Raw genomic sequence first — 22,516 nt, 5'->3', positions numbered from 1 at the left:
GGGTACGCCTGCTGTCTCCGTAGTGTCCTTGACACCAGCAGTATGGCCGGCTTATCATGTCTTTGGGATGTGATACCATAACAACTGCAGACACTTGCAGCCTGTTGTATTGTCACGTGACCTCTTAGCGCGGCACTGAAGATACTCAGAAGAAATAGGCAGAAGTGAACCAAGTACCAGGTTAACGAATTACCGGGTCAAATTACACGTCACGTAATACGAGAGAGATTTCTAGAACTCTGATTAATTCTAGAAGAGAAGCGTGAAGCTCGTAGAAGCTTGGGAGCGAGGCTAAATACTCCTTAGCGTCATAATTAAGCGAAACGTGTACCTGAGGCTTAAGCGAATTTTGCCCCTCACAGCACCCTGTATCTTAGTTCTCGAGCTCCCCGCTCCTTCTTCTCTCTTTAGACGTATACCACACACCCAATGTAGCTGTTTTCCACTGAGAACACTAGCTCTATGGTCGTGATACAGCCCTCTGGGATTTCTCGCAGTCTCTGTATCGCTCTGTTTTTTCCCCACCGTTTGCAGCTTTACGAAACTCGTTTTGGAACTTGCTAACCGTTGTGTAGCGATACGAAGAACAGATCCGTCGATATTGCCAACTCGCTAGAAATTCCAATAAATATCGTACAAAGTGGGGTATCATACAAAGTCTTCAAATCATTCGTGAAAGGAGAGAGAGGGGGGGGGGGGGGGGGGTGGAGCCTCAGAGGCCGACTTCCAATAGAATCCTTTCCTCTTCAGCCTTTTCCTCAGTTTCCTTGCGTTCCTTCTCACTCTCCTTTTTCTTCTCTTCCTCTTCTTTCTCCTTTTCTTCTTTAGCCTTCTTCTGCTTCTCAGACTTCGTCTTCTCAACCCAACTAGCCGCTTCCTTAACTGCCATCTCGGGCTGCCTCTTCCACTTCAGGAGGAAGCCCTGGATCTCCGCAGGACTGAACGTCATGGTAGGAATCAGAACCGCGAATTCTTCTCCAAGTCTGGCTACCTTCTCTTCCTCCATCTTCTTCCGAGCTCGGAAGGTGGCGAGCTCGTCTGCCTTGCGCTTCTCATCCTCGATTGCGAGCAGGGCAGTCTCAGTTTTGGATAGGGAGGAGGGGACTCGGATGGCGGGGAGAGGCTTGGCGGAAGGAGGGATGTCGCCTTCCAGCGTGGCAAAGATGGAGCGGAAGATGGTAGTTATCATCTGTGTGTTTGCAAGGTCGAATTTGATGGTCATGTCGACTCTGCCTGGGCGGATTAAGGCCTCGTCCAGCTTCTCAAGATGGTTGGTCGTCATTATGAGGACTCGGCCTTCTTGGGAGGCGACGCCGTCGAGAATGTTGAGGAGTGCGGAGAGGGAGATTCGCCCGCCTGGTGGTGGGGTCGTGGGTGGGCTGGCGGGGTTGGTGGTTGTTGAGCCTCCGGGGACGACGGTCACGAGGGGCTTGGCTTCCTCCTCGGCCTCAGCGGGGATCTTTCGGGTGTGTGTGAGGCCGGCGGTGTCGATGTCTTCGAGTAGGACGACGCACTGCTTAGGCAGCTCGGAGAATAGTTGACCAAGGTTCTCTTCATTCATGGCCAGGGAATTGAGGGATACGATGTATATTTTGAGCTTGAAATAACCTGCGATGGCGAAACTTAAGGAGGACTTGCCCGTTCCAGGTGGTCCGTAGAGGAGGTAGCCCCTTCTATACGGTATCCCGCGATTCGAGTACCACCTTCTGGTATAGGGATGAAGATAATCTCGCATGTCATCAAGTAGACTTTGCTTGACTGTTTCATCTAGGACCACTGTTGAGAATGGTCGGGAGACGCGGGAGACGCAGCGGGTCCATGCGACTTCACTTGTACCAGATTTGAGGCCTCCCCTGTAGATTACCGTTCGATTGACATCATTCTTCAGGAAATCTTGACGACAATCCTCCAGGAGATCCTTGAGAATGGTGGGGTTTCGACCAAAGCAAGAGACTGAGATCTCCTCTCGCTCGCTGACAGGTCCCCAGCTCGTTTGTCTGGTATCCTGCTGCCGACGAAAGATGAGAAGTCTCTTCTTATACCAGAAGTAGTGGGTTCCGAAGCTGGGTGTGAACTGGACTTTCTTCTCCTTCTTGTGGCCCCCACCGGTAGAAACGGCATTTCCGGTCTCGTCAAAGTCGATCATCGCCTCATCCTCCGTGCTATCCTCATCATACTCTCGCCATAAGAACCACATACGGCTGTTGAGGTTTGTATTTGCCACGAATCGGCGGGACCTCTTCGCGAATTGCTGGTTTGCAATCCAGGCCATGAGCATGTTATACATTTCATCGTCGATTCGAATATCGGCAGTCGACATGAGATACCCATCCATCATCTCCCATAGCCAGGTGTTGATGTATTGAGAAGCGAAGATGAGAACCCCAATAAATAAGAGAACGGGGAAGTAGATATTCAGATCGATTTTCGAGTATTTGTAGATTGCTGTCGAGAGAACGGAGAACCCGGGGAAGAAGACATCCAAAAGAGCGAGTTGGGGATTTTCTTGAGTGGCTTCCGGCATGTTTGCAGCGGTGGTCGAAGGACCGGTGTAGGTTCCACACGTTTGATTTATCATGGCGGCGGTGAGCAAAACAAATCGATCAAATCGTAAACTGGCAGAAGAGTAACGAAGTGGTTGGAAGGCGAGAGTGGGATGGAAAGCCACTTTCGGCTTTTTTATGTGAAGGCGTGCTGGAGAGGAAATGTACTTGAGAAAGGTGACGCACTTATCTTATATATGAACCCACCAGGCAGCCTTGATCTAATGTTCATAACTCTAGGCCCACTTGAGTCATCTGGCAAGGCAAACCGTCTTCACTCAGCTTCCCATGGGCCCAGATCTCACTGCATGACTGTTCGCCGTGGGGGCGCTGGAGTAGCGAATGAGCTTCGGCGACTCACTTGAGCAAGGCTGTGAGGCTACGGGCTCGCCGAGGAGATTAATAACATTTCTAACAGTATGCGCCGTTGGTGGGGGAGAGTTGTTGGAGCGTTTTCGTTTAAGACTCCAGCCTCAAATGGGGGGGAGGGGGTTGGTTCGGCAGCAGCGAGGCTGTGTAAAACGCTCTCCCGGGCTGCTCACAGCCACGTCACAACGGGTGCAACTGGCTCAAATCTCAAGTGATGACACGGTGCAGGACTCGATTGAGAATTCAATGCAGTACACCAGTGGAGGGGGAGGCGCACGCCGGTCTGTTGGGAAGTGTGGGGTTGCGTATCCGCACCTTTGAGCAATCGCTGAGATTTCATTCAGGACGCACACAGCCCTTCGTCGGTGACCGCGTGTGGCTGGGCAAGCTCAATTCCTACCTTCCCCAGGAATTGGCCGGTATGACTGGTTGGTATCAATCCCAGACAATCGGTTGAAGAGGTTGCAAGCTTGCATGGAAATGAAGCGTGTGTGAGTGGTGGGTTGAAGATAGAGCCTGATCGCGAACCAGGGAGCGAACTTTGTCCGCCTCGCGCATTGGCACCACAGGCATTCGCGTCGGCCGCTCTTATTCTGAAATCTACGCAAGCCACCTGCAGGACTCAGTATTTCTCAGAACCTGCTGTATTTTGGCTTCCACATGGTTCCCATATCTCTTCTTCCTCACTTCGGTGCTGACCATCACCCACCAAAAGTCCACCAGCAAGGGACCTTTGCCATCGAATTCCCCAGTCAAACTGAACGAGAGACGGGAACCCCCAAGCCTCAATCTCACCCGCCGCCACTTCCATGTACAAATAGCTTTGTTTACTTCATGTTAGGCACATCATAGCTCCACGCTGGAACCACAAAGTCTTGCATTTGAATTAACTTGAAAGGTTCTTAAGAGAAGTACTTGACCAAGAAGAACCAAACACGCATACTTGATTAATCATCCAATATCAAGGGATCTTCTCAACAACCATCGCCCTCACATTTTCGGGTCTGCCTTTGGCTGAGGAATGGCCCAGTCACGCTCCAAATCAACGTCTTCATCATCGGTCTCAAATGGTACTTATTTCATACCTTGCCGCAATCATGGCGATTGCGAGATACAGCATTGAGATTTCAAAATTAGAATCCAGGCAATTTCGACTCCCTCTACCAAATGCTGCAAGGTACAGCACTCCTTCAATTGAGAGGGAAAGGGATACTTTACAGGGAGCCTTGTCTCCCCAAACGGGCAGGGAACGGTAGATTTCTAAATCTCTAGTGTCATCTGGCATCGAGAAACGCTACGTGTGGCTGACTTATTTGAAGCTTGCAATTGAGGTGAAGAGTGGTGGGGGTTGACAATGGAGAGAAGGGAACTCTGTTGGCCGCTTGTTTTGAAATATACTCAAGTGCGTTCCTCTGATCTGCATATTTTTTCAGAACAAGTCACCTCCTGCAATTGGACAGCGAGACTCTCCTATGCTTCTCCAGGAAAGGAAGTTCGTGACAGCGAATCAACAACGATGAAACAACGAACACCCTTTTCAAGCGAGGATCCACTGTGCTTCAGCCACCACTTCTCATTTCAGCATTTCACTCACGGCCATCCAAATCCATATACTCTCCAGCAAGTGCAGAGCCTCTACCACCTTCAATCTAGCAGTAGTTTCAAAATGACACCCTAAAACCTGTGGAGGCACTCCACGCAAGGGGTCCGGGGCCACTTTTCTTAATTCCATCTAAAGAGATGCACCTGTTAGGAGGGTGACCACCACCAGAGTTTCTGCTACCCAACTACTCTAATGAGTTTTGAATCCTTCCCAAAGGTTCACAAGAGGAAAATGCCAATGGCCCTCATCCTGGCCGTTCCAGGGTCTTGGGCTGCAGCTCTCATCCAACGCAAGACTTGATGTAACGTTGGAAGTCCAGTAGGAGGGGGAAAGCCTTCTCCGTCTTCCATGTTAAGCTGTACTGGATTGGGTAAGTCCACGTAGGTCCTGACGCCTCAAAATTCCTCCTCTTCTACTAGCAACGAGGAGAAGAAATACATGTGCAAATATGATGACGGTACCACAGCTTTTCTCGCCGTCTTAAGTTGGGAATACTTGCTATATAGATCATCACTTACAGCTTGGCCAAGACAATTTACCACATTTATTTCCACCCACTGAGCTCTTTCCCAAAGCCCCCTGTCGTATCCATCACCAATTGGAACAAATTCTACTATACCTGGTATCTCGGCCGAACCCATTCTCTCAAGATCAAGCAACGGCACGCTCAATACGAACCGATCATTCGCATCGCCCCCAATAAGTTTCACTTCGGCGATACATCTGCATACAACGCCATCTACACCCATTCTGATCTGGGAAAAGAGCCCACGTTTTATAGATTCCTTGGGCCTGCCTTTGTTGGACAGCTCGACGCCAGTAAAGCGAAGAGAAATCACCAAATCTTCGCAACTTACTTCACAGTCAACTCTATTCGGACGCATAGCCAGGCCAGGGGCATCTTGTGGAGAAAACAATCATCTTCACAAGACAGTCACAATTGTAAGCCAAGGAAACGGAGGCGAGGCAGTCGTGAATAGCATCCGATGTAGCTCGCTGCTTCAGCTACGACATTTCCAAGGAACTGGCTCTGGGTCCTTCAAATGCACTGAGCACTTGCTTTTCAGATCTCAAAGCCCCGTTCGTGTTAGTAAACGCCAAAGTCATAAAGATTCTCTATCTCGTACAGCAGTTTCGGTTCCTTCGTAAAATTATCCGGCAATTCCAGATATCATCATGGCATGAATATCTGCAGATCTGCTAGCTATGAAGCGGGGACGAGCCATTCGCGCCTCCTTCAAATTTTCCAATTCAACGCGCGCTACTCACTCTCAGGACAGAACACCTGTATTCAGATCCTCGACTGCTCATCCTTTTCGCCTGTCCCGCTGAGCCAAGAGGAAAACTCCAAACTAACAACCCTCCCCCAGTCCTCGCTCTCCAACAGCTGGAGAAACTCTCCTACCTCACAGCAGTAATCAAAGAACCACTCCTTCCCTGCCTCTGCGTACCGGGTCGTCTGCCGCGCATGGTCCCACCTGAAGGTCTCACTTTATCTGGTCTCGTGTTTCAGGCTGGACGGTGGTGAGTTCGAATGCTCTGATACTGCATATAAACCCGATGCTTCTCTGTGAGCCGGAGAAGTTCGTGCCTGAGATATGGATGGCTGATGGGAGTTGGTGGGAATGGGGAGGAGGTAGTGAGGTGGGATGGGAAGCAGGAGATTGAAGATTTGGTACCGTTTTCGGTAGGGAGGAGGGATTGCATTAGACGGCATCTTGCAGTTGCTGAGATGAAGACTTTTATTGCTCGATTGGTAGGTGGGGGATTTGAGGTTGAGATTGAGGGAGAAGAGAGAATTAGGTGGGGGGACAATGTGGTGAGTTATTATGAGAGCGACATCCCGCTTAGGATTTCGAAGAGAGTGGAAAGAACAAGGGACATGTGAGGTCTTGCTGAGACGGGATCTCATGAGGACTTGAAGAAGAATAGTTGCTTGTTGGTGGATTAAACGACGACGCTAAGATGGATATTCAAGACTGTTCACACCAATTGCCCGTTCACATCTTGACCCTCTTGTAACTTTAGCCGTGTTGACAACGGGAGCATCCACTCATCCTGGTCTGTCGGCTCTTCCTTCGCCCCGGCATCAATCAAGGTAATTCTGCAGCTCCAGATCATAGCCCAGAGCTTCTCATCTCCAGCGGCAAGATGCATGCTACGTTCAGTTTGACTCAATATTCCCACCCCTAGGTAGTCTCGACTGTGAACATTCGCCCCCTCCTCAAGGAGTAGTGTGACTACAGAGTGAATTCCAAGCCTGGCAGCGATGGCAAGTGCTGTGTCGCCGTTTCTGTCTCGGATATGGATCTCGGCGCCGAATTTGAGCATGCACTTGACATACTTCCGAAGAGAATCAGCTGGAATTGTGGCTGCTAGCGGAGACTTAAGCAAAGCTGTGAGAGGTGTGTCACCAAAAGCATCGATCCATGTTAGACGCCGTTCAAGACAGATATCTTCAAGCATCCTCTCTGTAGCTTCTTTTTCGGTCATCCCTGGAACAAGGTTAAGGTCTCCAAGCCACCCGTAGAAATCCTCGTTCGTCATCTGCCCAGGAATAGTCACCCTTCCAACAAGGTCGGACTGATAATGAACGATACTTGGAGGCGGTGTGATATTCTTCATAATGGTGGCCATCAATTTCGTCGCGTCCTTAGTAAACGATATCATGCCAACTCTGCTGCCAACTCTGCTGCCAACTCTGCTGCTAACTCTGCTGCAGGAATCTTGCAAAATACCCAAAACTTTGTTTCCCGCATTGTCTTGTGTGTTGATATATTGCTTCCAGAGCGCGGGTTTAATGACTTCGAATATTTCAGACATGAGCCGCACACTAGACGTTGACTTGTCTATACCGAATAGAGAGTAGTCCACATGTCTGAATATAAAGTGTTCTAGACCTTGGAATAGATAATGCAAGATTGTGCAGCCGTGGTAATCGGAGATCGAGAAGAGTGGGCTGTTCTGCACAAGCTTCAATATTGATACAAGATCCAAGGCATCCTGATTGTTTTTTAGTGAATGTCGACAAAGAATATGTAGAAATGTTTCCCCGGATGTATTTCTGATGTTGACATTTGCTCCTTTTGCAACCATTTCCCTGACCCTCCAGAATTCGTTCCACTTAACAGCCGCAGCTGCACAGTGAAGAAGTGTGTTTCCATAGAAGTCAGTCACAGGGGAGAGGCGGATTCCGCTTACGTCAGTGAATAACATAACGCGCCGATATTGTGCACTAAAGCCGCACGTCTCACAAATACTAGATACTGTGTCTAAAGACATTCCGAAGAGCGGTGGCATACAACACTTTCGATTCAGCGGCGAGATAGTTGTGTACAATGGCCGAGGGATGTCCGTTTTCGAGTCATCGACCAGCTCATTCCAGATTTTCAGCTCCTCTTTCGTAAGTTCAGCAGTTGTTGCCCTCGAGTTGCGAGAAGAGAGTTTCGATAACAAGGAACTGGCAAGACTTGACAGAGAGGTTAGATTGGACCTCAACGAGCTGCCTGAAGAAAGTCGCAAAGCTCTGTAAACATGCTTGACACAAGTGCCTGAGTGCTTAGCTCCTAGCATTTCCTCGATAATACCAATGTCATGAGAGGATGTGCTTAGTTCCGCATGAGCGATTGAGGTGGAACTTGACGCCTCCTGAATTGCCCTGTTATTGTTATTGTTACTGATCTGCGGTGTGGGACGTCGAGCTTCGGACAATCCATTAGTGGAAGCGTCTATACTCGGGTAGAATGAGGAGACACTTGGGTGCGACGATACTTCGGAGCCATCCAGGAGCAAGAGTGAGGAAGTGACTGGCTGGGCATCAGACAAGTCTCGGGGGAGAGGCAGAGAAGTTTTGGTAGCATAATTCCGAAAAGCCTGAGAGCCCCCATCGAATGATTCCCACAGAGCCGTCGAAATAGTACGAGACTGGTCAAGTTTGGTTTGTACTATGCACTTCTGCCGGCGAGCTGCTCTTTCTTTGGATATTCGGCCCGCCTTGCATCGCCGCAGACAGTCAAGCCGCACTTTGACTTTCGCATCGTTGGAGGGGTGGAATTTTGTGTGAGATTTCCCGTAGCCGGAGGGAAGCAGCGCGTGCAATTGCGTTTGTATGTCTCTCGGGCTGCCACTGTCAGGAAATGGGCTTCGAGTTGCGTCGTAACGGATATTACTCACCAGGGATTAAACCCAGGAGCAGCAAGCACCTTCTGGATCTCCTCTTTGCTGAGCTTTGTCAAAGTGTATAGCCGCACCAGCTTTCTTCTTCGTGATGGGTTCCATGCGTTAGGTGGGCGTCCTCCAGTGCTTGGGGCCATGGTTGAAGTCGGGATCTATATAGGGTGGAAGGTGGAGGCCTCAGAGAGATTGTCAAAAAGGAAGGTTTATAGTCATTGCAAGTCTGGAATCCAAGGTAGAGAGGACAACTAGAATATATGTTCGAGGAATTTTTGGAGGAGGCAAGCGCAAGGCTGCGACGCAGATTCCTCTTAGGATTCGCCCAACTCTTTGAGGCACCCCTGTTCTTGCTCGCTCCAGCAGGATCTCACATTGGTTTGGCGTTCTGCAATCAAGAGGGGATGAAACACGGGAGCGAAATCCTCGTGGCGCAGATTCACGTGATTCTGACTAGGCTGAGACTTCAAGTTTGGTGAGGCTACTTCAGCACTTGGTATTGGGATTAGTTTTGCGAAGAGAATACATCACTTGAAGAGAGATAGGGGCTTGAGCTACCTGCAAACGCGGATCATCCCTTAATGAGGCCGGAAACTCCGGAAGAGCGAATGGAATGAAATGCCTATACAAATCACGTGATCAAACAGCGCAGGTAGGTATTTTCGGAGGGACTTTGTGTCAATTTAGGTGAACACACGCTGACCGAAGCATTGGAATAGCGTATGGAGATAGAGGAGATAGTCGGCTTTAAACACTTGTGGCCGTCAATCTAAGTTCTGAGAAATCTCTATAAGACCCGAATCTTTCGGCTTCATACCGATTTCCAGCACGGAAAGGACCATCTTGGGCCTGCAGGAGAAAGCAAGATGGCATAACTCACAAAAGCCTCGGTCTGGATTGGGCATGCGTGCCCACTTCTCGCCACCTAGCACCCCAGCAGAGCGAGAGGAGAAATGGCATTCCATGCGGGAAGCACACTTTCTCGCCCCATCGCCATATGTGTGGAAAGCCGAGGAGACGCTCTCATACATGGACCGTCAAGGCATCGCCATGAAATTCCTGTCAAACGTCCCTGTAACTCTCCCCGCTCTGCAGCCTTCTAACGACTATGGTGCTGGGACCATGACGGGGTATCCCGCATGGTTTGGACTCCTGGCAGCGTCGCCGACGGATGATGCGAAGAAGGCGATTGGGGAGGTTGAGAGAATGAGCGGGGTGACTGATGGCCGGGCGGTAACAAGCTATTTTAATGGTGTGTACCTGGGTGATGAGATGCTTGGTGGGCTTGATGGGCTTGGTTGATAAGATGAAGGGTGTGGAGTTCGTGCATCCGAACGCACATAATCCGCCCCCGTAGAAGCAAGCGGCACCGTTGGTGGAAGTGGGGTTCAATATGTGTAGGGTGGTGGTTGATATGTTGTGTAAAGGGTCTTTCAACGGTATAGGACGATTAGATGGGTGCTGGCTTACTGTGATGGAGCGTTACCGGTGTTGCGTGGGAGGGTATTGGCGTTGGGGGGTGAGGACTGGGTGGTTAGTCCGATGGTGGTTGGGAGGGAGGAAATGAGGGAGCGTTTGGGGAGACCGTATGTTGATACTGCGGGGGCAGGGGTGCCGAGTCTGTTGTTGCCGGCGTTGGAGATGACGGGGAACAGAGGGGAGAGGGTTGTTTATGGTAGTGATCGTGGGGTGCCGTGTAGTTGTGAGGGAACGTTGGATGCGATTCATGCGAATGTTAATAATTTGTTGGCTTTTGAGGGGCTGACGAGGGAGGAGGAGGAGAAGGAGGCGATTGGGCATCACCTGGAGGAGCTGTTTCCTGGTGCTGCTGAAAGGTGAACAAAGGCGATGGAGCGTGGAGCCTGCCACCTCAGTATGGGAGGACAAACACCTTTTTGGAAAGGAGTCTTGGAGGCCCACTGGGCAAGTTTCAGCTTTGAAAGCATCTGCATTGTTTGAGAAGAGTTCACCCGGGCTTCAAAGGGGAGAAAGATGTCCGGAGGCGGTCCATACTAGCTTCAGCTTTGGAAACTCCGTCTAGGAAAGTTTTCTGCCTAGCAGATGAGAAGCCAAATCCGGACAAACTCGATCCGCAAGTTTTGCCCAAGCTCTTTGAACTGTGGAGAAGGGAAATGCTGTCGAACACGAACAATTCACCCTTTGATTCAACAGCATGAAGCCAGCTTCACCTCCGTTGGACCCCTCATCAGCAAGTCTGAGGTTCCTAAGATTCATTGACCTCCCTGTCTGTGTGCGACTATATAACTTGAGGTCCCAAAACTAGCCACGTGAAGCATTTGCCTGAAAGTAACTGCAATAAAACGCTTATTTCTTCAATACATCTCTATTTTCGACATCTGGCGGAAACAGCTCTGCACTTGTGGGCCTGCGGCCATTTCTGTTAGACTCTTGTGAGAGACATGAGGAGGTCGAAGGTGAACGCTAAATGAATCATTGAGATAAGTGAACACCTTGAAATCGATCAAAATAGCAGCTTGTATCTCCACTGTTGCCTCCACACCGTCCAGATCCAGCTTGATCAGCACTGGATTTGAAAATCTGCACCTGCCTTTCACGACTCACACCAGAACCTCCCAGTGTCTTGCAAGAAACGCGTCCATATTCTCAATCAAACAACGAGCCTCACAAGAGCTCGTTTCAATCCCTTGACAGAAAGGCTCTTGGAGTCTTAGGCAGAAGCCCTGTCAGCCCGCCGCTGCGCGTGACTGTAAGGCTGTGTGAACGTGAAGTCAACCTGCATGCACAAGGATAGGAGGAGCCCCCATCAGAACCAAAACCAAAATCAATTGCCCCGTCGATCGCAATCACTTGTCCTCCTCATCCACAGCTCCTTCTGGCTTCTCGACACAGTATCGCGATTTTTCAACGATTTCTTATTATCGCCACGCTGCTAGCGCTGACGTCGACAAATATTTGAGGGTATTCACCAGCCAGGCTGCGACTGCCCCACGCCAGCCCCGACAGGCGCGCTAACCAAACCCAACACGACACGAATAGAAACATCTTCCCGACTCTTCAAAATCCATACAACTCCCCGTTCACCCACCTGTCACGCCCAATTCGACCTCGATGTCCCTTCTCGTGGCCTCCCGTCACAACTAAATGCCGTCTGTCAGTTCCTGCAGATTTGCAATCGCCTATGCCAAGGAAACTTCCAGTCCTTTCTCGCAACCTTCTTCCCACCGTCGCCCTCAGAGCTGCAAAGGCAGCTCGCAGTCACGACGTCTTCCACAAAGAAAAGAAAACTTTCGCCCCAGCATATTCCAGGCCAGAACTCCGAGAACAACCCTGATATTCCCCTGAACTCCGTTGAAGATCGTGAATCACAGTCACCCAACGACCTTCCCCGGTTCGACATCCCTACCACCCAGGAATCAGGCCTTCCTCTTCCTCCACACATACCTTCGCATCTACAGACTGAGACCTCTTTTGGAAGTTTCGACCATAACATCTCTTCTACGGCCAGCTCTCCGAGCGCAGCCTACGCAGGCCTCTCGCTGGAAGGCGAGAGAAGTGGGGACCCTTCAGCCTCAGAAAATTCAAGACGTTCGCTCGCACCTCTCGATCAAGACACAAGAGCCCAGTCACCGGTGCGTCTGTTCTCACACAGGGCTATTATGGGCGGTGCCGCAGATCTCCCACAGAGGTCGTCGTCGCCACTAAAGAGACGAGCCTCGGATCTGGACGGCGAGGCCCAGTCAAGCCAGAAGGATGATGTCGATATGATCACTGTTCCTCCATCCGACCCTCCCGAATCTGCAGATGCGTCGACAACTGCAACTAGCAGCAAGAGAGCACAGTCAGTTGATATGCTAAGGAGCGAGGACGAAGACGCCGTGGCTGATGTTTCAACGGAGGAATCCCCGGATGCTACTCCTGCAAAGACAGCCGAAACAGGTATGGCAATGAATGCGCACACATACTTAAGATGTTCTTTCCTGACGTGACTGATGCAGAAACCCCTTCTATCGATGCCCAAATCAAGACCGTTACGACGATTTGCGAGGCAGCCGCAGAATGCCAACCCAGCGATGGAGAGAAAATGTACCTGGTATCGAAGAGATGGCTCAGCCGTGTGCAGATTCGAAGCACAGAGGCTAGGAAGAATAGCAAGGTCGAACCCGAAGGCGAGATAGGACCCATCGACAACTCGGATATCATTCAGCAGATTATCAAGGATTTCGATGGAGAAGAGCACGTCCAGCTGAAGCCAGGAACAGGTCAGGCCGACTTTACACTATTCCCGGAGGAGGCATGGACCATGGTGTTTGATTGGTATGGGTTGATGGCAGGTTCAGTTCCCATTGTTCGATTTGCCCACAACACGAATCCGGACAAGACTGGGATACCCAATGTGATATTCGAATTCCATCCCCCGATTTTCACCGTTCACCGGTTATACGGAGAAAACAACCCGATAAACCTGCCCCAAAAGCTGAAGGCCACGAACCCCCCAGCACCGATCCTCGTCTTCAGCAGATCTACTAAGTATCATGACTTTTTGAAGAGAGTTAAGACGGTGGCTGGAATGACAGATATGTCGAAGAAAGTGCGCCTCTGGAGAGTCCCAAGAATCCAACCTGCCGCCGAACCAGTTCCGGCCGTGGCGAATACTGCGACACCCCCTTCTTCGAGGCCAAGCTCACCTGCAGCCGGTAATGCCGCTGGACCAGTTCAAAGGCAGCCGCAAGACTCATGGACCCAGCTTCTCCTTGATGTTCCCGAATTTGTGAAGCTGGAGCGGGGTAATGGAAGAGAATTGGTCGATCTTCCTGACCAAACCGGAAATGCAAAATATAATGGTAGCTCGGATTTGTCCATTGCCGGCTTGGGAGACGATCAAACGATTGTGTTGGATGAACTGATCAGTCCAGGTGGCGACAACTACGTCTCAAATTACACAGCCAAGGGGAACAAGTCAACTTCGACAGCTCTTACACGATCTGGCGCAGGCCAGTCGAATAGTCAGTCAAATAGTGGTCGGAACAGTCCAGCACCTTCAGGCCCAATGACACGAGGTCGAACACAAAAAACCGGTAGACCAGTTGGAACGGTTGGTCTGAGCAATCTTGGCAACACCTGTTACATGAACTCGGCACTGCAATGTGTTCGGAGCGTAGAGGAGTTGACTAAGTACTTTCTCACTGGAGCTGCAAAGAACGAGATTAACCAGGAGAATCCCCTGGGCAACAACGGAGACGTTGCTTTGGCCTATGAGAGACTTTTGGAAGAGATCTACAAGGATCCCCCACCTACGTCTGTTGCTCCGCGATTTTTCAAGACTACCATCGGCCGATACGCACCATCGTTCTCCGGCTATGGACAACAAGATTCCCAAGAATTCCTTGGATTCCTTTTAGATGGATTGCAAGAGGATTTGAGCCGTGTAAAGAAGAAGCCATACATCGAAAAGCCCGATTCTACAGACGAGATGGTGAACAACCCCGAAGCCATTCGAGAAATGGCCGCCAAAGTCTGGGATATTAGCAAGAAGCGTGACGACTCTGTTATCTCGGATCTCTTCACTGGCATGTACAAATCGACACTTGTCTGCCCCATCTGTGCTAAAGTCAGCATCACATTCGACCCGTTCAACAACTTAACCTTGCAACTACCAATTGAGAACACCTGGTCTCACCAAGTTTTCTACTTCCCGTTGAATCACAGACCAATCCTGTTTGATGTTGATATGGATAAGCAAGGTAGTATTCTAGCTTTGAAGCAATTCATTAGCAAACGAGTAGGTGTTCCAACAGAGAGATTGTTCGCTGCCGAGGAATTCAAATCAAAATTCTACAAGACGTATGATAACTTCGCAGTCGCATCAGAGGAGATTGGAGGCAATGACAATGTTGCAATCTATGAGCTTGAATGCAAACCTACCAATTGGCCCTCGCCCCGGAAGCCGAAGCAGAAGAAAAAGTCGATGCTATCTTTCAATTACGGCAACCACAACGATTCCGATGAGGATGATATTCCTAATTGGGACGACCCTCTGGCTGACCGGATGCTCGTTCCCGTCTTCCACCGCCAGCCGAATTCTGAACGCACCTCAAGATACAATAGCAGGAAGCCTTGGGCCATCATGGGTGCACCCCATTTCATCATTCTTACCCCAGAGGAGGCAAGAAACGAGGAGGCTATCAAGCGCAAGATCCTTGAAAAAGTGGCCACATTTTCAACATCCCAGGAACTCGCTGAAGACGAGGATGATGTCGATGAAGCCGAGGCCAGTGCTGCTGACAGCGTTGACCCGGATATCGTTCTTACCACTGGTTCAGATGCCGATTCTTCTGGAGGCAGCAAGGTTGTGGCCACTTCCATCGACGGAGAAGATGAGCTCGTAGATGTCACTATGAAAGACTCAAACGGCGCTCAGGAGCCATCGGAAACCACTGCCGAACCTTCGAAATCGTCTGAACCAGTGAAGACTATGTAAGCACCCCAATCCCACTATTTTACGTTGCTGTTCTAACCGGTCTGAATTTGTAGTGAACCTCCACCATTCAAGCGACGACGTCCGAAGTTTGTCAATCCAAGATCTTATCTGAATCCATCGCTTCAGAATATGTTCGAGATTGGCTTTTTCGCCGGCTCCAAGGAAATGATTCCGTCAGGTTGGAATGTTGTTGATGAAGACAAGATCTACCCCTCAATTTCATCACGGAATCCACAAGTTTACCAACCCATTGATGAAGACTCTGGAAATGGATTTGAAGACGGTCGAACTGGATCCGAAAGCAGCGAGGAAGGTGTTTACACCAGCAATAGCACCAGTAACGGCTTCTCAAGCGCGACTCGTATGGTTGATGAGACTAGCGATGAAGACGAAGACGTCATACCAGCAATAGCCCCTCAAGTAAGTTAATATTCTCCTTGAAATTCTCTCCGACGGCAATATCTCCATTTACCACCCCCATCCCATGAACCTCCTAAAATTTCCTCGGGTTCTCTGACCGAAGACTAGGTTCTTCCTGTCCGACCGGCCGGACCAAGATCCGGGGTTAAAGTAGGTCAAAGACGACGCAAGCCTAATCTCAAAACTTACTCAAAAAAGGGCAACCAGGCAAATCGAAAACACCAAGTCATGGACGAGTTAGAGCCAGACGCGCCCGACGAAGGTCCTCTTGTACGGTTAGGCGAAGGCCTCGTGGTCGACTGGAACCCGCAAGCTTGGGAGACCTTGTTCTGCGGTCAGCCAGGCGACGAGATGCGGGGTGAGTCTACATGGGACAAGATGCCTAGGTTCGATGATCCTGAGCTCGAGGCCAAGCGGAACGCACTCAGACAACGACGAAAGAATGGCATCACCTTGGATGACTGTCTGAATGAATTTGGCAAGGAAGAAATTCTATCAGAAATGGATACCTGGTATTGCCCCAAGTGCAAAGAGCACCGGAGAGCCACCAAGAAATTCGAGCTCTGGAAGACACCTGACATTCTGGTCATGCATTTGAAGCGTTTCAGCTCTAGCGCAATGAGACGTGACAAGCTCGACGTTTTTGTTGATTTCCCAATCGAGGGATTGGATCTCACATCGAGAGTTATTGAGTCGGAAGAGGGCAAGCAAGAGATTTATGACTTGTTTGCCGTTGATGATCATTGGGGTGGACTTGGTGGGGGGCACTATACTGCGTTTGCCAAGAACTTTGTCGATAACGAGTGGTATGAATATAATGGTGAGTGACTTGTTGCATCACTGCGAAGGGTTTAACTAACAGAATTGCAGATTCCTCGGTCTCAAAGCAGAAAGACCCATCACGAGTTGTCTCTCAGAGTGCTTACTTGCTCTTCTATCGACGACGATCCGACGTCCCACTTGGTGGACCAAGATTTCAGCAAATTCTTCAAGACTTTGACAATCCTCCTGACGCCCCAGCCGACGACATCTCGGAGTCGGGGGAAGACCAGGGCCTCGTCGCAAACTCCTCCCTTCGTGGGTCGTCGAGCGCTTTGACAGGAGTAGGAGCAGCTCACCATCCTCCAAATGGTTCGGATGGCGCGGCGACGATGACAATAAATCCATCGGCCCTTGATTTGCCTCCCTACGAAGCCCACGACAGCAATGATGACGGCGTTCCGCTGATAGACAAGGAGGGTACCATGGCATGGGAGTCGGTGCACCGCAGCATCGAGCCTGCTGATGAAGCTATTGAAATGGAAGACAATACGTACAATCCCCTCGGTCACATGTTCACAAATTCTAACTGGAATTTCGCAAACTTGGGAGCAAACTCACGGGGAGACCAAATGATATCGGGAACCGGTTCAGATGCCGACGAGGATGGTGCAAGTGACGTTGTACAGCACAATTCTTCAGCAGGTGCAAGTGATGTTGCTGAGCGTATGCAAGACTTAGCAGACACAGATGCCGTAGATGAGGATGGCAACTCCATTAACCAAAGCCCCGTGCCAGACCTGGACGAAGAAGGCCAGGCAGCCAATATTGCTTTAACAGCCGACTTGCTGGAGAACATGCAACGAGCTGGCAACATGCCGATCTTCCAAGCTACCCCTCAATTCGAAGTCGACGACCGTCTGGAGGTAGAGGAACCAGAGGCGACTGAGATCCATCTTGACAATGATTCCGAGGACCTCAAGATGGATTGAGAGTTTGACTTGCATCGTTGTTTTGTATGGGAGTTGGGATCGAGTTGTTGTGCGGAGTGGGTGGGGATGATGGTGGTAATTGCATGCTGGTTGGCGTTTTCTCTTGTTGGCCTTGGCACACACTTGAGAGAAGAAAAGACATTGATGATCTTACGGATTTGGGAGGCGCACTGCTACTGCATACGCGGAGAGATGCAGTGCGATCGATCATGCATCACAGTGAGAGATACTGTATGACGCAAATAGAAACGGGCTTTGTTCTTAATAACTTGGTTGGGGTACATGTTCGCTGTGGCTACTTGATGACGATGCCTTTTGATATTGAAATTGAAGTTTGGCAAGTGCCTACATATTTCTTTGCGTGTCTTTGCTTGCTCTTCACGCCATTCAAGTCATTCTTCCAACCTTGCTCAGTCTGTATTACCCCTTCTCATACTCGACCATCGACGCAAGCGCATCTCCTCCAACACCATGTCTTGTGGGTGGGCGACGACAGAGTCGATGTATTGGGGCTCGCATTGAACTAAAATTGTATCAGCATTCGTTCACACTAGTGTATGAAGAGCGAGTTGGGAGGGAGACGAACCTCGAGCAGGGTGTTGATTCGAGTGACTACTACCGTGAGGATTGCTAGGAGGGTTGAAATGAGGCCGAAGGACAAGGCTAGGGTGTCACCCGTTGTGACTAGAGGGCTCCAGTTAGAGTTGGCTTTCCGGAGGTGGACAGTGACTTACGCATTTTGCTTGATGATCGATGTCGATCAAATTTGAAATTAAGTCAGTGAGGAATTTAACTTGTTTCTTGGGGAATAATGTGAGCTTCTGGGAGCAGTTGAAACTTTTGTTTGCTGCAAGGTCGAAGTCGTTGTCACGCCCGATGGTGGTATGGATCAAAGTTTGCGTTGGGGGTGCAGTATGCGGGTCATTTGCATGCCTCATGCTCGGTTGACCTCTTTACTCATAGCTGCAGATACATTTCCGTGCTAGCCAATCACGATGGGTACAGAACGCCAAAGGCAGACGCTGAGGTGTGCACCCTAATGTGTACGAGTTGTTCACGCTCTGCCCCATGTACTTCTAGCCACCTCGTGCTTACTCGCTTGTCGTCTTCCACAACTGGTAGGTGCCTAGCTGTGCCGTTCCCAGATTGCACACCTCTCGCCTGCGCCTGCTGTCGTCGTGGTCGGCCAATCTTGCTTCCAGCAGAGCGGCCTTGGGGCAGATTCACATTTCAACCCGGCCTAACGAGTCAATGGCTCGCATGGCGCCTCAATTCGACAGCAGCTCCGCCAATACAACTCACGAAATGCCCGCAAACATTTCCAGCAAATTGGAGACGAGATGTGCAGCGCGTTCATGGTTCATGGTTCATGGTTCATGGTGCATGGTGCACGGTGCACGGTGCACGGTTCACGGTTCACGGTTCACGGTTTATGGTTTATGGTTTAGGTTTTGGTTTATGGTTTATGGTTCAGGTTTTGGTTTATGGTTTAGGTGTTGGTTTATGGTTTTCGTGCTGGCACCGAGGGTTGTGACGCCCTGCTCGGAGTCCGGGGCTTGCATCGTAAAAGAATGAGATATACTCATCGTAAGCCATGGCAAGTTGCAGCTAGCGGTGTAACGAGCCTGCAGACATAAGTCCATGTTTTTAGTGCATTTCGCTGAGAAACGAGCCCCATAACTATTTTGGACGCTTTCATTTTATATTCATTTTTGGGTTTAAAGGCATTTTAAACTCAATCTATCCTTTTTCGTTGTGTGCGCTTGAACTATACGGGGTTTCAATCTGTAGTTGTGAAGTGAAGTGGGCGACTTTGGTTTTGTGATGCCTGAAAACATCGCTAAAAACAAGGACTTGTGTCCGCAGGCTGTAACCTCTGTCGCCCAACAGCAAGCCCGAATTTAATCACTCTTTCCCGTTGTCAAACCTGTCCCGTTATGGATGCAAGACGCGTAAAGTATCCCCATTTCATTCGTTCCCACTTCAGAGAGCATGGGGGAATACTTTTACATGAATTGCTAGGATACGAAGCAGCATTACGTCAAATGAGTCTACCATACATTCAAACCCCAAGGTCTCATCTCAGCTCTGAACCGGGCCTTTCGGCCACACACTTTCGCGCTCTATCGAGCAACTCTTGAAGGCTTCCATCTTACATGTAACCTGCTACCACCCCAAACGGCCGGGGAGGTGGGCAGTCACAAGCCTCACGGCACGTTCGCTCATACTAGAAATGCTTTCTACGGTTGCACTTTTGTACAATAAATCCATAGCTTAGCACGTCCCCATACCCCATGGGAGGTCACAGGAGGTAGCCAGTTTCAATAATACCCCGCCGGACGTAAATCATCATCATCATCATCATCATCAAACCCCAAGGTCACCCCTCACGCAGCATACAATTCACTACACAAGTTGTGCGTGCCCGTTCTCCCATCGATTCCCAATTGTTGATCTCCATTTTCGCAGATGCATCTCCTCTACCACCACAACCTGCGGATGCTGAGCACACGCGGAGTTATTGTGCTGGACCCGTTGACCGTTATCTATAGACAAAGGCGTCAGTCTAATTCCTCTTAGGCTCTTATCCAGTGCACTTTGTTGCACTTACTTCGAGCAGCTTGATTTCTGCGGGTTACGACGATTGTGACGATCCCAAGCACGGTAGCAGTCAGGCCAAAGGACAAGGCTAACCAATCACTGGTTGACACTGTGGAATAAACGTCAGATTATGAAGAACGATGAGCGAATAATTAAAGTAAAACTCACGCATTGGAGTTGGCTAATTGAATATTTTTCTATGGTGAAATGTGGTGCACGCAGGGAATTGTTGCTTGGGCAGATTGATGTTTCTCGTGCAGCAAGGCTGTGAGTGACCACGATTTGAATTCGAGTTGTAGGGGCCTGTGGGGTTTGAGCGTGATTTGAAAAATAAACGAAGCCCAAAGAACCTCAAGAATAGACGGAAGAATGGAAAAGGGCTGGTTAGAATTTATATCTGAAATAATTCTAAGAATCTTGGTTGGGGCTCGGGTTGTCTTATATCGCATGCCAAACCAGGGAGTAGATCAGAAAACTTTGGACGATTATTGCAGGCGTCGCTTCAGGTGGGCGTGAGCGTGGGAGGAAGAGAATCAATGAAGGTTGAAGGTATGCAAGTAAAAAGAGGCAAGGCCATGGAGAAGATGGAGGTGTGCATGAAAACTCCGGTTGTAATGGAAGTTGTGACGGCTGATGCAGATGATAGGCGGTGCCACTCTTTCCCACTCCAGATCCTTGCCAGCGACTTTGAAATGTGGCATGCCAGGCGAATGAGAGTACTCGAGACAATGAGAGAAGATGGAGAAAGCCCGCGCGAGGGCAGGGGTGCAGGGAAGGTACTACTTCTTCTAATGGGGAGGGAGAATGCGAAGGCCGAGGGCAGGCGCACCGTTTGCTTGCTTGCTTGCATCCCTGGCTACGCGGGACTGAGGGAACACGGGAGGGAGGAAGCGAATCAAAATCCTTCAGCGCCGACGATGCCGACTCAGTCACCCTGATGAGACATCCCACCTACTGCCACGTTGGCTCGAGGCATTAAGCGGACGAGTGACAAGAAGTCGCTCTCGGGCGCCGTGATATTGAGTGACCCGGCAAATTGGGGATGCGCATGCTGCGCTGCAGAGCAACCCTTGCAGCCCTCTTTGGGCCTTTTGCTATGCTCCACTATCGACGGCCCCATCTCCAAGGTTGTTTCTATTTAATAGCTATAGAGATGGTGTACCGCACTGCAGGTGCAATGGTGTGGTTTCAGCACGGCGGGAGGGAAGACTTTATCAAATTCGCCTGAATTCGACGCTTCGAGGAACAGTGCCCTTTCCCTCACTCACTTCATCTGAACCAGGCGTTGCTGTCCCTCAGAGTGTCAAGGCCACAACACTACAAGGAGGACAAGGCAGATGCATCCAATTTTCCAGAGAACGCCACAAGGACGTCAAGCAGGTGGTAAGCTATCGATCAATTTCTGATCAAGAGAGCAAGATTACACTCTAATCTTTGGTGGCGCAGGCAAGGCTAAGACTCGGACTTGCTGGCGGGCCTGGTTACCTGCCTGATATTACCTCACCTACTCCACGTCAACTCCAGCCCTACAGATACCTAGAGAAATTGGTACACTTACTTAGCACTCTATCTTTATAATTTCCTCCAAGTAATTAAGCCATATCTGACACATGTCGACGTTGAAGGCTTAGAATAACTCGTGTGAAGTAATTGGCAAAGCTCTCCTGCAAGGTAGGATGGACTCTTTCCATTCCCCATTGACTGGTATACACTGTCCATCCATCTCAGTTCATGCTTCTCCCTTGGTTCAAGAATCCTTTCTCGGAACGCTCTTCAATCGGTCTGATTCACATCTCGCCAATTTGAAATGGCTAGTAATGGTATGCGAAGCTGAACGTAATGACTTAGTTCGTGGTGGTAGTCGAATCGGGGTTTCCAGAAGTCGTTAAAAGTGAGGGTAGCCAATGACGCAACCTTAGGAGAACCGAGTAATTTATGAGGCAGCTTTAGAGAAGTCGATTAATTTATAAGGCAACATCAGAGGAATCAAGTAATTTTACTAGTAAGGCGACCTCGGAGGAACCAATTAAACCATGAGGCAATTTCACGGGAAGCGACCAACTTCACCGATGAGGCAGCTTCAAGGAATCAGTTAACTTCGTACCACCCTGCAGGTACTAAACACAAATCCCTCACATTGCCACTCTGGGAAGTCACCGCTGAGGCTTAAACCATGATGCACCTAATGCTGAAGCTTATCTATTTGCCGGGCGATTGGTATTCCGCCACAGTCGTGTCCCAGAAGCCCTAAACTTCTTTTTGGTGAGTAACATCCCGCACATACTGTCTCTGACTGCCTTGAGGCTCGAGCTCCTGGGCCAACTGAGCCAGCTGACCGGTTCAGGAGCCACACGTGCTTCCTCGAAAGCCTCACAGCGCGGCAACTTCGGAGGAACACATCCGAATGTCAAAAGAAATAGAATCTGTGGGGCTGCGGCTTCAAAGCGTTGTCTCGCCAAGGTTCGCCACAAGGCTGGATTAGATGCTTGGGTAAAGGAGGGCTGAGGCTGGGGGTAAATTTCTTCATATTTTCTTTGCATCCGGCCATGGTAGGAGGAGGAGAGTTGGTCGACAGACACGGCCGATGAAGCGTAGTGAG

The 22,516-nt window shown here is 49.9% G+C and overlaps 7 protein-coding genes across 7 annotated transcripts; 4 read left to right on the top strand and 3 right to left on the bottom strand.

The window, feature by feature from the left end:
- Positions 1–460: 460 nt before the first annotated feature.
- Positions 461–2,524, bottom strand: K444DRAFT_645867 (uncharacterized protein; the record flags this gene model as incomplete). Its single annotated transcript, XM_024885138.1, has 2 exons — positions 461–612; positions 784–2,524. The coding sequence occupies 2 exons, from the start codon at positions 2,522–2,524 to the stop codon at positions 461–463; spliced, it is 1,893 nt and encodes a 630-aa protein (XP_024731961.1).
- Positions 2,525–3,621: 1,097 nt separating this feature from the next.
- K444DRAFT_617494 (uncharacterized protein) lies at positions 3,622–4,624 on the bottom strand. The gene has a single exon (XM_024881137.1). The coding sequence runs from the start codon at positions 4,195–4,197 to the stop codon at positions 3,976–3,978; it is 222 nt and encodes a 73-aa protein (XP_024731960.1). The 5' UTR covers positions 4,198–4,624; the 3' UTR covers positions 3,622–3,975.
- A 1,235-nt stretch (positions 4,625–5,859) lies between these two features.
- On the top strand, positions 5,860–6,451 carry K444DRAFT_96096 (uncharacterized protein). Its single transcript, XM_024888838.1, has one exon. The coding sequence runs from the start codon at positions 6,125–6,127 to the stop codon at positions 6,401–6,403; it is 279 nt and encodes a 92-aa protein (XP_024731959.1). The 5' UTR covers positions 5,860–6,124; the 3' UTR covers positions 6,404–6,451.
- K444DRAFT_617492 (ankyrin) lies at positions 6,127–9,049 on the bottom strand. Its single transcript, XM_024881136.1, has 2 exons — positions 8,689–9,049; positions 6,127–8,635 (listed from the first exon to the last, which is right to left on the bottom strand). Exons 1-2 carry the CDS (start codon positions 8,826–8,828, stop codon positions 6,499–6,501), a joined length of 2,277 nt encoding a protein of 758 aa, XP_024731958.1. The 5' UTR covers positions 8,829–9,049; the 3' UTR covers positions 6,127–6,498.
- A 464-nt stretch (positions 9,050–9,513) lies between these two features.
- On the top strand, positions 9,514–9,987 carry K444DRAFT_666957 (uncharacterized protein; the record flags this gene model as incomplete). Its single annotated transcript, XM_024887247.1, has 1 exon — positions 9,514–9,987. The coding sequence occupies exon 1, from the start codon at positions 9,589–9,591 to the stop codon at positions 9,985–9,987; it is 399 nt and encodes a 132-aa protein (XP_024731957.1). The 5' UTR covers positions 9,514–9,588.
- A 1,457-nt stretch (positions 9,988–11,444) lies between these two features.
- K444DRAFT_633920 (UCH-domain-containing protein) lies at positions 11,445–17,316 on the top strand (the record flags this gene model as incomplete). The annotated part of the gene is made up of 6 exons (XM_024883674.1): positions 11,445–11,555; positions 11,832–12,603; positions 12,663–15,141; positions 15,199–15,565; positions 15,674–16,385; positions 16,436–17,316. 6 exons carry the CDS (start codon positions 11,445–11,447, stop codon positions 17,314–17,316), a joined length of 5,322 nt encoding a protein of 1,773 aa, XP_024731956.1.
- A 783-nt stretch (positions 17,317–18,099) lies between these two features.
- Positions 18,100–19,052, top strand: K444DRAFT_96063 (uncharacterized protein). The gene has a single exon (XM_024888837.1). It carries the CDS (start codon positions 18,356–18,358, stop codon positions 18,848–18,850), a length of 495 nt encoding a protein of 164 aa, XP_024731955.1. The 5' UTR covers positions 18,100–18,355; the 3' UTR covers positions 18,851–19,052.
- The last annotated feature ends 3,464 nt before the right edge of the window (positions 19,053–22,516 follow it).

The sequence above is a fragment of the Hyaloscypha bicolor genome, assembly GCF_002865645.1.
Source record: "Hyaloscypha bicolor E unplaced genomic scaffold K444scaffold_126, whole genome shotgun sequence".
NCBI classification, from domain to species: domain Eukaryota; kingdom Fungi; phylum Ascomycota; class Leotiomycetes; order Helotiales; family Hyaloscyphaceae; genus Hyaloscypha; species Hyaloscypha bicolor.
This window is presented reverse-complemented; position numbering and strand designations above follow the sequence as displayed.